This window comes from Spermophilus citellus, assembly GCF_964194105.1.
Source record: "Spermophilus citellus genome assembly, chromosome: 14".
Lineage (NCBI taxonomy): Eukaryota > Metazoa > Chordata > Mammalia > Rodentia > Sciuridae > Spermophilus > Spermophilus citellus.
Window position 1 is genome coordinate 21,605,865 of NC_138194.1, and position 14,526 is coordinate 21,620,390.

Here is a 14,526-nt window from a genome sequence, read left to right on the forward strand (position 1 = left end):
TGCAAGTAAATCCTTTGAGAATCTAAAATTAATTTTAATGTGTCTCAAATACAGTTTAGGACATGATTTATAATGTTCAGATCTGGTCAAACATTCATAGACCAGTTTCTAAACTACTCTAACAGCCCCTATACTGTGTCTCTGCCTATATCCCACTGTCTCTTTACCATGTATTACTGTGTTACCAGCAGCCAAGGCAGGGATCCCGGCTGGCTGGCTTTGGCCACAAACTGGCATTTGAAATAGGCAAAAGGATGAAAAAGAAAAAATGGACTTTATGCAGTTTGATTAAACTAGAGAGAAGCAGCTAGATTGTTTCTCCATTCGTCTCACAGACAGTTACAATTCATAAAGACCAAAGCCAGGCAATACATATATGTAGACTGAGATAGGCTGTGCTTAGTCAGACAATATGTCAGTCTTAGTTTCCTTGGGGTCTGTCCTCATCATTATGCAGGAATCAGGAAGCTGCTTTTAATTTCAAAGGGGATTTGTTTCAAATCTACTGTTAAATACTCATTTGCATATTATCTGTCCCCTCTGTAATTGTCAGCTCTCTAAGGGCACAGATACGGCCTGTTATGTCTTCCGGGGCTGAAACTAACAAGTTCTCAAAAGTAGGAACTCAATATAGACAAGTACTGGACAGCGTCTGCTGGAATGAATTTATGGAAAATGTTCACTTTCTTCATTCACGGCTCACTCACCTGCTTCTTCACAAAGACAGAAAAGGAGAAAGCAACATTTCAAAGGCACTAAGATCAAATGGATAGTTTTTCAATACAAATTTACCAGTATGAGACTACTTAAAATTATGTTCCAGGGAAATCCTTAACCACAAATTTCAGTGGTTTTGAACCCCGTGTAAAATATTTCAAGTATTTCCCTACTGATTCATATGATGTCTTTTGGGGTTGGGGGTGTAGCTCAGTGGCAGAGTGCTTGACTGGCATAAGATATGTCCTTTAACTAAGAGTATTTAATCTAATGACAGGGTCAAAGTCTAGCAAGTAAAGAAAAAAAGTTATAGAATAGTACAGATAAAGCAAACAGAAGAAAAGGGGGCATATAAACACAGTGGTGATCAGAGCCACTACAGCTAGGTGTGCAGCTGCTGAGAGTGACTTGGCAGGGAGAATGTGAACTGCTTTACTTACTCCTTTATATTTTATTTTTATTATCCAAATTTATTTTATTTTCTACACTGTCTATACCACTCTCGTACTTACACATGTGAAACAAAAGTGTTTATTATCCTTCTTAAGTTGAAATTTAAGTAATGAGAAAATAAATCTAGGAATCAGCTATAATGTGTTCCACATTTGGTGAAAATAAAGCATGTTACACACATTTAAACTTAATAATATATAGGGGCATTAGAATCATGTGGTAACAAGTTACTCTAAATTTTTAATTTTTTTAATTACAAAAATAGCTGGTAATCCCTAAAATAAATTATAAGTGAAGTTTGAACTTCCCAAGGGGGTTCGTTTCCTTGAGTTTTTTTAACTTTATTTTAAATTCAAATGAATTCCTAATCAGGGAAATGGACAAGGATCCAATCTGCTGTCTTGGGTCCTTGGGTGTCCACTCAGGGTCACCCGGGCTGTCCTAAGCCTCTCCTAGCTGACTCACAGCAACCACAACCTGGACTCCACCCTAGCCTTTTCTGTCAGAAGGATGTGGAGTGGAGCTATGAATTTGGGAATAATGAACATAAAGGGTGTTTTTTAAAGCTATGAGGCTGGATGAGATAGGCAGGGAAGTATGAAAGAGAGGACCAAAATGGGGAAAGGCATCTAAGGAGAGAAAAAAGAAGCTGTTAGGGAAGTAGGAAGAGAGCCAAGAAAGTGTCGAAGTAGTAGTTACCTATGTCATCTGTCCAGACTGCAACAGGAAGACCCTGGGACCTGCACAGCATGTGTGTGTGTGTGTGTGTGTGTGTGTGTGTGTGTGTGTGTGTGTGTCTGCCTGCAGTGCTGGGGAAGGAACCTAAGGCTTCACACATGCTAGGCAAGTGCTCTACAACTGAGCTTCACCTTTAACCCCTTCACAGAACTTCATCACAATGAGTGGCCTGCAGCAGATGTGTTAACATGACAGCATGCTAGGCAGTGCAGAAACCTCTCTCTGCTACACTTTGAGATAAATGATAACTTGTGGTCAACACACAGTGTCCTATGCAGCCATATATATCTATTTAATAATTAATTTTACCTATTAGCAGAATACTCTGATCTGAATCTGCACTGTACTTAAATACTCACTTTGGTTCTCCTCAAATCCTATGAAGTATAGGCAGGGCACATGAAACTGGAAAAGGTCCCCTGAGAAGTACATGCTCTGATAACAGATTTATTATTGTGAAATTTCCGAGTGGAGGATCTGATCAGGATAATTTGGCTATTTACCAGGATAATTTTCTCCAAAAGGAAATCTTGAGACTAAATTCAGAGGAAGGCAGGCTAGTTAAATAGTTGCTTCCTGAGTTTTACAATGCAAAGTTAATTGTCAATCTTTAAATGTTCGGCAAAATTCCAGGTGTTTATGTCCTCTCTAAAAAACTGAGCACTGTATTTGGTATACAGTAAGAAAGAGGGTAAAAAATTATTAAATGCCAATGTCCACTGTGTTGCAAATAGCATATAAGAAATACATGTATTAAAGATCATTACAAATGAGTTTGAAAGGAAGCACTTAATTTAGAACAACACACTCACATTTTTTCTCTCAGTACCATATTGAAGAATAAGTCCTAGAACTTCTGCTGCTGCTGCATAAACCTCTTTATATTTTACAAAGGACATATTATTGACCAAAGCTTGAAAGTATCTACAATAAATACAAAAAATAAGTATGCATAAAATAATCTATTCTGATGTTTGACAAAAATATAAAAATTATCCTCATTATCATACTACTAGAACAAATTGAGAAATATGAAATACAATTGATCAACAAACATATGCAAAAATGTTCACCATCTCGAGTGATTAGAGAAATGCAAATCAAAACTACTTTAAAATTTCATCTCACTCCAGTCAGAATGGCAGATATCAAGAATACAAGCAACAATAAGTGTTGGCAAAGATGGAGGAAAAAAATACATTGCTGATGGGACTGCAAATTGGTGCAATCCTCTTGAGATTCCTCAGTATGGAGATTCCTCAGAAAACTTGGAATGGAACCACCATTTGACCCAGTTATCCCACTCTACGGTCTGTACCCAAAGGACTTCAAATCAGCATGTTATGATGACGCAGCCATGTCAATTTTTACAGCAGTGGGGGGAGGGTGTGGAGATGGGAGGAATGCTGGAATGACATGAACATTCCACCTATATACAGATATGACTACACTACTGTTGTGACTATGAACTATGTTCAGCCAGAGGAAGGAGAAGTGTACAGTGTGTCTAAATGCATTCATGTATAACTCATTAGAACAAATTAAAAAAATAAAAAAAAATTAAAAAGAAAATATGAACATAAAACATAATGCAACTTGCAAGTATGAGTATGTATTTAAGGCTACCTCAAAATAAAATTTAAAGAAAAAATAAATAAAAGGGCTGGGGAGATGGTTCAGAGATAGGGTGCCCCTGAGTTCAATCCTCAGTAATGGCAAAAAAAATTTAATTAACTAAGAAGTAAAAAATGTTAGTTTCAAAAATAAGAATAAAATATGTAATACCTCTTATCTGCTGAAACCTACACAAGAAAAATCCAGTCACATTTTTTAAAACATTTTTTTTAAGATGGACACAATATCTTTATTTACTTATTTTCATGTGGTGCTAAGGATCGAACCCAGTGCCTCACAGGTGTGAGGCAAGTGCTCTACAGCTGAGCTATAACCCTAGCTCCCAAAAATCACATTTTAAAAAATATTTTTTTATTTATACATAGACACAAAATCTTTATTTTGTTTATTCATTTTTATGTGGTGGTTAGGATCAAACCCAGTGCTTCACATGTACAAGGCAAGTGCTAAGCCATAACCCCAGCCCCACAAAAATTATATTTTTAAAAAACTAAATTCCTCATTCACTCAAGATAAAGTTCTTGGGGCTGGGGTTGTAGCTTAGTGGTAGAGTGCTTGCCTAGCACGTGTGAGGCCCTGGGTTCGATGCTTAGCACCACATAAACATAAATAAATAAAATAAAGGTATTGTATCCATCAACAACTACAAAAAAATATTTTTTAAAAAAAGATAAAAAAGTTCTTCTCCCAAACAACCTCTAAACCAAATCTTTTTATTTTAGGTAGATAGTTTTTACATGGTCCTTACATATATCAAATCAAACCATGCTCCATTCTGACAATCCAATTCAATTTTTTAGTTTAACAACTAAAAAACAGAGCAAAAAAAAAAGACACTTACTTGATACTCTCTATACCACACTTTGGGTCATAGGGAGGCAAGTTATTGGCCATTACAATACCTAATAACTGAATCCCTATGGAATTGTCTTTAGAATTGGGGTCTTGGCTGGAAAACTTTTCAAATATTAACCTGAAACACAAGCACAAAGAAAGGAAAAATAGAGATTGTCATATAATGAAATGAACAGCAGGAAGACAAAAACAGTATTTTCTAAAGTTCATTTTCAGCTAAAAGTGTAAGGAATACTTTATATTTTCCCACATTCAAGATTCCTTCTTGCACAACATTCCCTTTGTTCATTTTTTTCAATATTTATTTTTTAGTTGAAGTTGGACACAATACCTTTGTTTTTATTTATTTGTTTTTTTATGTGGTGCTGAGGACTGAACCCAGGGCCTCACACATGCAAGGTGAGAGCCTACCATTGAGCCACAACGCCAGCCACCCTTGTTCATTTTTATATTCTAATTTTTATTGCTGCCCCAATCTGTTAGTTGATGGTCAAACTTTTTTCAAAGTTTTGGCTTTTCTCAGGCTATCTAAAAGAAGTCAAACAAATGTCCTATGGACTACCCATGGGATGGGGAAGTGCAAACAAGAGAGCCCCCACCAACTGCCTGAGGATGAAGCAAAGCATAGGTAAGCCAAGAGACAGAAGGGGACTACTGGAGGCACTGACCACCCAGAGACACTCCTAGTATAACTTTGGAGGTTTTGGCTTTTATCAGTTGCTAATTATATTCTTATAAATAGACCCTATTTCAAATAATGTTCCTGGTATCACTTCACATAATTATATTTTATTATAACCATCATTTACAAAATGCTATATTTTTTTTAAAAAATGTACTTTATTTTTTTCTTTTTTTTTAAAGAGAGAGTGAGAGAGGGGAGAGGGGAGAGAGAGAGAGAGAGAGAGAGAGAGAGAATTTTTAATATTTATTTTTTAGTTCTCGGCGGACACAACATCTTTGTTGGTATGTGGTGCTGAGGATCGAACCCTGGCCGAACACATGCCAGGCGAGCGTGCTACCGCTTGAGCCACATCCCCAGCCCCAAAATGCTATATTTTAACTTAAATTTCTGAACAACATTGCAAAAATAAGTAAAAGTATACCTGTAAGGGATGGACAGACAATCCTTCCAGCATTCTACAAGGGTTTTTATAATTTCAAGGTTGTGTCTAAACACAGCTCTTTTGGGATGGAAGACATGTCTCATTAGAAAATGAAGCAATCGATTTGCTAACACTTCATCCTTAGGGACTCCCTGAAAAAGTATAGAAATTCTGTATTAATATGCAGCATCTATTCTGGAAAAGCATCTTTAAATCCAAAGGCAATTTCTAAAAGAAATGTGGCATTTTACTGAAGGGCCTGGCTCCTGGTTAAACTCCACGTGATCTATCAGGTCTAGTCATAGGCAGTACACAGGCTTCCCTTGGCATGATGAGGGGGATTGCTATCCCTGCACAGACTTGGCCACAGCTCCTACACTGCAAGGGACCTGCAGTAAGAGGCTCAGGTCTGGCCAGCCATGCTCTTTGCATACCTGCATCCTAGCCTGGAGCTTCTATTCCCAGCTCCTTTCTGAACCCTTGGACAGAGGTCCTCTTCTAGGGCCTTTGATGAGACCTCCAAATGAGGCAGGAAGGGAAACTGGGAAACTTGTCCCATAATGACTCTGTACCCAGTACTTTTTGACTCTTGGCCCTTTCCTTCATCACCACCCCCCCCCCAGCCCCACAACTCCCCATCCACCCCAGAGTTCATAAAATTGCCAGTCTTTGTTTAGGGATCCTCAAAAGTACTGATCTCCCTAACACCTGACTGGTTGTTATTCCATGGGGAAAATGGAACACGTGAGTCAGTTCTTACTTCAGAACACACAGTGATAGGCACCTGTCAATCAATTCCTTAGCAATCTCTACTGTTACCAATATTAGACAATACTTGGAAGCTAGGTGTGGTAGCACATGCCTGTAATTCTAGAATTTGGGAGGCTGAGACAGAAGGATTTGAGGCCAGCTTCAGCAACTTAGTGAGGCTCTAAGCAACTTAATAAGACCCTGTCCTAAAATAAAATGAAAAATAAAAAGAGCTGGGGATACAGCTCAGTAGTAAAGCATCCCAGGATTTAATTCCCAGTAACAAAAAATAACCACCACCACCACCAACAACAACAACAACAAAAAATTTAGAGTTAATAAGTTGGAAAAAATGCAAAAAAAAAAAAAAAATCCAGACTTTATTAATACCAGAAGTTCTCAGAACTTGACATTGAGTAGGTAGATACTACTCAAAATATTTTATATTTTTGTATATAATTTTAATAAACTGGTTATCTAGTCTCCAAGCTCCTAACTAATAAAAGCAACAAACAAAACACACTGATAACTTAGTAATAAAGGTAAGGTCAGAGGAATTATCAAAAGTAGAAAAAGAGCAGGGCATGGTAGCACATGCCTATAATCCCAGAGATTTGGGAGGCTAAGGCAGAAGGAGGTCTGGAGGGTATAGTTCTGTGGTAGAGCACCCCTGTATCAAATCCCCAGTATCACCACCACCACCACCACCCCACAAAAAAGAAAAAAGAATGAACAGTATGAGGCCATGTGATGTGACAGCAGTACAGCAATACAACAACTGCTGCTAAAGCAATGACTTATTAAGAGGTGCACAAATCGTGTGCCAATAAGTTCTCCGGTATGCAGCAAAGGAATAATGTATATTAGGGGGAATAATGTGTATTACACAGTATATTTCTACATAACAGAACATTGTTTCTTACTATAGGGGTAGCCAAGCCCGTCCATGAAAGAACAGTAGCCACAATCTCAACCACCATGTAGTGAATTCCTTCTCCGCCATTGTTTTCAGAAACCACCAGTTGCAACAAAGGGCTAAGCCAATTCTTTGCATAAGGGCGAAAGACCTACAAGAGAATTTAAAAGTCAAATATAGAAGAATCATTTTGAATAATCAAAATATTAATATAGGAATTTATTCTCCATCAGCTAAAATTTTATGACTTACATTCAAAACAAATGTAAATTCCAACAATTAACTCACTTAATTGGATTATATTTGATGAATTATCTCTTTATGAACTCCTAAACAATTCAAGTGAAATGGATTTATAGTTGACCTTATTGTTTAAAAACCTTTGTATGTAATGAGGCTTATAGAAATCAAAATCAAAGTATTCCATATTAATCCCCTCTGTCCTTCTAAATAATAGGCAGTTATAGAAAATTCAACTTTCATTTTATACAAAAGCATAATACATAGGAAAAAATAAAGGTTAAAAAATCAGGTAGGCATATATGTCTCAATTCCCGCCCCCCATTTTTTTCCTATCTTAGAAGTCATTCCGTAATAAACTTCACATCAGCTCAACTTCAGATCTCTAAAGTCTAATTCCAATATATCCATATACTAAATTCCATTTAATTTATATTAGAATTGCAGGAGAATGCCATTTTGATGGAAAAGAAGACTGAGTTATTTACTTCTTACCCTTTCTACCTTCTCATATTCAAGTATGTTTAATTTGTGTGGCCACAGATCTTTTTTTATAAAACTTTTTTTTTTAAGTATTATTTTTTAGTTGTAGATGGACACAATACCTTTTTTTGTTTATTTATTATTTATTTATTTATTTTATGTGGTGCTGAGGATTGAACCCAGTGCCTCACACATGTAAGGCAAGCACTCCATCAATGAGTTACAACTTCAACCCCACCATAAACCTTTTTTGATCATACACCCATAAGAACAAAATCTTGGGCACACTCCATGTATGTCTATAACTCTAATTTATTCATCATATATGTAAACTTCTTTATTAGGCTATTAAACTATAACAAATACTTAATGGTTAAAACTGAATGCAAATATAAGTTCTTTTCTTCCACAAGACAAAGACTGTTGGGTCGTCTCATTTTGAGTATCACTACTCTGATGACATCCACATGCACAACACTTCAGGGACATGTCTTAGTGACGTCTCAGAGTCATTTGTGCAAATACAGTGTAGCAGGCTTCCCTATCAGCCTAACTGCCCATGTCTAGCCCCACCAAGAAATCATCCAAAAAATAAACAGCTCCTTTTTCGTAGATATTGAGTCAGTGCTTTAGCTAGAAATCAGGTGTGATGCCAAGTGTTAGGGGTTGAACTGTATCCCCTAAAAAGCTGTTTGTTGTCCATCATATGAGTTCTCAAAATGTGACCTTATTTGGAGTTTAAATGAGGTTATTAGGTCAACTGTAAACCAATACACTGATGTCCTTTTTTTTTTTAATTTTTAAAATTTGCTTTCATTAGCTATACATGACAGTAGAATGCATTTATGCACTTTGATATCACAGATGGGATATGATTTCTTATTTTTCTGAGTGTACATGTTGCAGAATCATATTGGTCATGCAGTCATATACATATATACAGTAATAATTCTGTATCATTCTACTAGCTTTCCTATCCCCACATTTCCTCCCCTCTCCTCCCATCTCTTCCCTCTATCTAATCTAAGGTAACGCTATTCTTCCCTAGCGCCCTCCACCTTACTGTGATCCTGAGGTATCTGAAGCACACTGGTGTCCTTTAAAAAGGAGAAATTTAAATACAGCAACAGACAGATGTGTAGAAGACGACAACACAGAATCCTATCCACATGCCAAAGAATGCCTAAAGCCACTAGAAGCTGAGAGAAGCCTCGACCAGATGCTTCCTCACAGGTCTCAAAGGAACCAACCCTACCAATACCCAGATCTCAGATTTTAGAACTTCACAGCCCATGTTTAAGCCCCACTGTCACCTTGTGACAGAAGCCCCGAGAGCTAGAAATCCAGAAAGACCCCAAGGAAAGCAGTTCCTACTAGAGTCCCAGGCAGCCTCTCTCTGGATTACATCCAAGAGCTACCTACCTAAAAGGGCTTTTCTACTGGGAAAGATGATCTAAGTGGATCATGTCAATCCTCCACTTAGCACCCTTCAGTAGCTCCCTACTATTCAACAAGTGAGCCAGACCCCTTACAAGGCCTAGTCTAGGTCACCTGTCCCTCAGAAACCTCTCATCCAGACCTTGCCCCCATGGTCTACTCAGTTAGTACAGACATATTAGCAATCTCAGGGGTCACTTCTGCTCATGCAGCTCCTTCTAAGCAGAATGCAAATCTCTACCACACTAAGCCCAAGGGCCCTCTCCAAAATCTACTCAATCCCCCTGGTGGAAGGTGCTCCCAATCTAATTGGTGCTATGTGTAAATGAATTGACAAATTCAGCAACAACCTGAGAGAAAGGGACTTATTTTTCATTTAGAGTTAACAGGAATTTTTTTTTTTTTGTGTGTGTGTGTGTGTGTGTGTGTGTGGTGCTGGGGATTGAACCCAGGCCTTGCGCATGGAAGGCAAGCACTCTACCAACAGAGCTATATCTCCAACCCAACGGGAATATTTTTACCCATTTATTTTTTGCTATTATAAACAAAGAGGGTCAGCAGCCTTAAGAAAGTTGCCACATATACTCTACACAAAGATCATATCTAACTCAACAAAGATTAATTTGTGTTTGATAAAACAATGTACTTTCAAGATATAGTTGGCTAATTTATTGAGAACAGAAGCCTGTTATCACCATTTAGAACTTCCTTCATTGTGATATTCTTTAAGCAGATGCATAAAACTGCAAAGAATTGTTAAATAATACTTACTTCTTCTGTATTAATAATGAGTTTGGCTAAGAAGAGACGGATATTTAATGGTACAGATGAATTTCCTAGTTTGTCATGAAGAAATTTCATCCAAGGAGGAAGATCTTTTGGCACTGAACCCTGAAATAAAACACAAAATTACCTTGAAAAGTAGAATAAAAAAAACTCATTTTGATGTTATAAGGAAAAAAATGAAGAAGATATGAAAGCAAAAATATCATGTTTATCTGGTATGTAATGTAGCTTTTAATATTAGTTAATCCTCAATATGATATCAATAAGTAGTATTAACAAAGACAATATAAGATTAATGGAAAAAACACCTCTTCTTCTCTGAGTGGGATCAGATTTCTCTGCATGTGCCTAATCAGGGCTACCATGGGTGCCATACATTCATGTTGATTGAGCTCATCCATCTCTAATTCTAGGACATCCTCTTGGATCTTGGGGTCTTGATGTTCCTATGAAAAGGGAAAAATCCAGTGATATAGAAAACTGTTAAATGCCATTGGACATGAGGTGCTCATTTTTTGTTCAATATCATGTAATAAAAACTAAAATAATAATAACAATTGGATAATAATATCAAATACACTTGCTATGCTTTCTTATTGAACAACTAAAAAGTAAATAGGACCTTATGTTTGTCTTACATTCCAGGTCCCATCTGCCCAGTCACTCCCCTGGGGTCACACCTCAGGTCAGTTATCCCTGTTACCTTCACACCAACCGCAGCTCAGAACTTTATTCTACCATGACCCCTAGCTTCCTGACTCCTTCCTTAGTGCTGAGTCCACAGGACGAAAGGCTGGGGCTTAGATTTTGGAAAATTCTCCAAATCAACATTAGTCCCCAAGGACTACCGATAGAGTTTCCCCTAGTAATAAAAGAGCACAGCTATGACCCCTTTATTTGGCAAACTGTGACACAATTCTTTTAATATGTGAGATGTGATCACCCGTCTCCGAAAATGACCAGTGGTAGATTTAGGGTCTTGGGAGCTATATGAATAGCTCTGAACTCCAGTTGAGAAATCAAATTGACTCATTTCCTCACTCAGGCTACTATCAGCCAAATATGACAAGGAAGACATATAATGAGGACCATCTGAAACATAAATAGAAAGAAAATACATGTACTCAAAACATAATCAGTAAGAAATGTATTTCTCTAAGTTCAAATGATATCAAAGGATACTTTACTTTAACTAGGTCTTTCATCAGCCCTGTGATTATTAGCCCTTAGTCCAAATTAACAAAGCAAAAAGGAAATGGGGGGAAAAAACTCCCTTTGCTTGTGTCATTATTGAGTTCTTCTCTACTGCTATGAAAAAGAAATCAAGGTAAACCGAATCTAATTTGTAACAATATCTCTGCATTTAAAATTCTTATGACAATACATTTTATTGTGTCCCTTGAGTTTAAGATAAATGTGGGAAGAAATGCTACTAAAAACCAGTTAAGCCAAACAAAATACACAAAGGATTTAAAAAACTGTTTCAAAATATCCTCAACCATGAAGAAAAATTAAGAAAAAAAAAGTGAAACAAAGAGAATGCAGACGGATAGTATGTTCACTTTGAACCAGAAGGCTAGAGAGAGCTGACATTAAACAAAATGTCATGAGGCACACTGACACCTGGTGCTGACAGTATTAGAGGGAAGGGCACGAATAAATGTCTCTAGGCAAAAATCAAGCCCAGCAGCCACAAAGACCAGGCAGAGGCTGTGGGGCTAGAGCAGAGGACAGTGAAACAGAGGCCTGGAGCAGCTCTGTCCTGAGACGGGGACCTAGACTGGTGAGTGGCAGAATATAACTCTTATTCTAACATATATTCTGAAAATATCTATATAATCCATAGAAAAACAAAGAAGCATCAAGCCCATCTTGCCCTCTCGGGCTACTCTGAGATCTTTCTAATGCAGTTTAGTTTGGCTAATTACATTTCTTTCAAAATGTAATTCCAGTTGCCACCTAAGAGTTGGGGGAAAAAAAAAAAAAAAGTCAAACTCAATTTCGATGTTTTGGAGTATTTAAAATATTTTCTATTCACATAAACAAATATTAACTTTTAGAAACTTTCTAATCATTTTTACAATATCCTACCTGAATTCCCATTTGCTGCCTCCCTGGCTTCTTTCCTAATTTCCATGTACTTTTTCTTTCTTTCCATAGGAACCTATTGGGCAAAACAAATATACTATTTAAAATATTTTAGAATCATGGATACACTTTTTCTGTTTTAGAAATAATTTAGCCAAAAAAAAAAAAAAAAAAAAAAAACAACTCTTTTTTTTTTTTTAGGTACTGGAGATTGAGACTTGGGGTACTCTATCACTGAGCTATATCCTCAACACATTTTATTTTTTATTTGGAGACAGGTCTCCCTAATTTGCTCAGGCAACTTAAGTTGCCTAAGTTACCTTGAGCTTGAGATCTTCCTGCCTTGGTCTCCTGTGTAGTTAGGATTACAGGTGTGCACCATTGCACCTGGCCCAAAGTAATATTAAAAACAAAACAACAACAACAACAAAAAAAACCCTTTTATCAAATTTAAAAGTATTTTAAAAATTACGTGTGTGTGTGTGTGTGTGTGTGTGTGTGTGTGTGTATGAATTTTCTTTATGGAAAACCTTGATAGAAGACTCCCACACACTTGGCTCTGGTACAGCTTAATGAGCAGTGTGTGCTGAGCTTTTTATATCCACAGGCCTGGACTACCAACAGTTTTTACTTGACCTCTGAGAATCAACTTCCTGTATCAATCATGGTTATGATACAGCACCTTACAGTGTTTTTTAGAGTGTAGAAATAGCATATATCAAGGGTATAAATACTTATAAAAACTAGTGCTAATGTTTTTTTGGGTTTTAGTTCTTTGAACATAAGCCTAAGAAAAGAATCTAGCTGGGGACAGTGGTGTATGTTTATAATCCCAGCTGCTCTGGAGGCTGAGGCAAGACAATCACAAGTTCAAGATCTGCCTCAGGAACTTGGCAAAATCCTGTCTCAAAATAAAAAAGGCTGAGGAGACAGCTCACTGGCAAAGGGACCCTGCTTTCAAACCACAATACCACAACAAACAAATGAACAAAAATCTGGTTATGCTCCAAAAGGATATGAGGTAGGAAGCAACCACTGGCATGCATCAGTGAAGCACTAAGACATGGTCAAGGTCAGCAGCTATGTGTATGGCCTATGGTATATGAACTCAGAGCTCTCCCCCACCATCCTCATTTCTCCCCACTCCACCCCAGTACTAGAGACTGAACGGAGAGGCACTCTACCACTGAGCTACATCCCCCTACAGGGTCTTGACTGTTTCCCAGTCTTACATCAAACTTTCCATCTCTCTGCCTCAGCCTCCAGAGAAGCTGGGATTGAAGGAGTGTGCCACTGTGCCAGGCCTACTCTTCCCATTTCCAGTGGGGAATGAAAGCAACAGCCACCTGACTTTTCACTAACTGCTGAAGCTGATATGCCAATCTGACCTTGACTAAAACCAAACGTGTTACATCTGCTGGTTATCCCCATGACTTCCTCATTTTCGGGTCAGGTTGCCCAAGCAGGATCACAGGTTCACAATTCTTATCAGTATGGACTTCAATTTCTCTGACTAAAAGAATTTACTCAGAAAATAACTTCTGGGATGTCCTAACAGTTCCTTCTGTTGGCACTGTCATTCCTTCACAAGTCAAGAGGAGAAAAAAATTAAAAATTAATTAAAAATGTAATTGTTTGAGACTATACCTGGGGCTGACACTGCCAATTTCTGTAGTTTTGATTTTATAGAAACAACATGAAGCTGCCAGTTTTTGTGGCTGAAAGCAGACTTGAATATTTAACATGTTCAACACAATATGCTCTTCTCTGTGAGCATTTAATGTTTGGTTTTTTTACTTAGAAACAAGAATGAAATTTTCACTTACCTCAACTTCTACAGGAAATGTATAGCAGCGCTTCAGATCTATCAGATTTTCAAAAATAAGCATGTTCTATAAAACCAAAAAAATCATATGAAAATATCTGAAAGATAGACATCCTAAATGTAATGGTACTACAGAATTAATTCTACCCAATAATTCATTAAGAAGCACTTCAACTTTAAAATGTATTTATGCAGAACTAAAAAAAAAAACATACCTTTAACATTATAAGAAGATATAAATTATGATATAATTTGAATTGATGAAATCTAACTTTTGAAATCCCATAATGACAACTAGTGAACGTCACTGGAGAAGCCCACCTTTTCTGGTTTTTCATTGAACAAAAATCCTTGGTAAAATTTCAATTCATTGAAGACACAGCTGATAACAGAAATGGCACAATTGTATGCAGCACAATGATAAAGCCTTCTCCTCTCCAGCAATTGGCTCTCGCCTGCCATGTTTTCTGTAAATGCACCATGGCACAATCTGCAGA

At 37.2% G+C, this 14,526-nt stretch overlaps 1 protein-coding gene across 9 annotated transcripts in view; it reads right to left on the reverse strand.

Annotated features, from left to right (window-relative positions):
* PRKDC (protein kinase, DNA-activated, catalytic subunit) overlaps positions 1–14,526 on the reverse strand; it is a 175,429-nt gene that overhangs the window by 70,001 nt on the left and 90,902 nt on the right. For all 9 annotated transcript variants that reach the window (XM_081265647.1, XM_081265646.1, XM_081265643.1 and 6 more), the window contains 10 exons: positions 14,351–14,519; positions 14,031–14,096; positions 12,208–12,280; positions 11,060–11,208; positions 10,425–10,562; positions 10,102–10,221; positions 7,178–7,321; positions 5,505–5,656; positions 4,385–4,516; positions 2,721–2,832 (listed from right to left, as the gene is read on the reverse strand). In XM_081265647.1, coding sequence (XP_081121773.1) covers positions 2,721–2,832; positions 4,385–4,516; positions 5,505–5,656; positions 7,178–7,321; positions 10,102–10,221; positions 10,425–10,562; positions 11,060–11,208; positions 12,208–12,280; positions 14,031–14,096; positions 14,351–14,519 — 1,255 coding nt within the window. The remainder of the gene's footprint in view (positions 1–2,720; positions 2,833–4,384; positions 4,517–5,504; positions 5,657–7,177; positions 7,322–10,101; positions 10,222–10,424; positions 10,563–11,059; positions 11,209–12,207; positions 12,281–14,030; positions 14,097–14,350; positions 14,520–14,526) is intronic.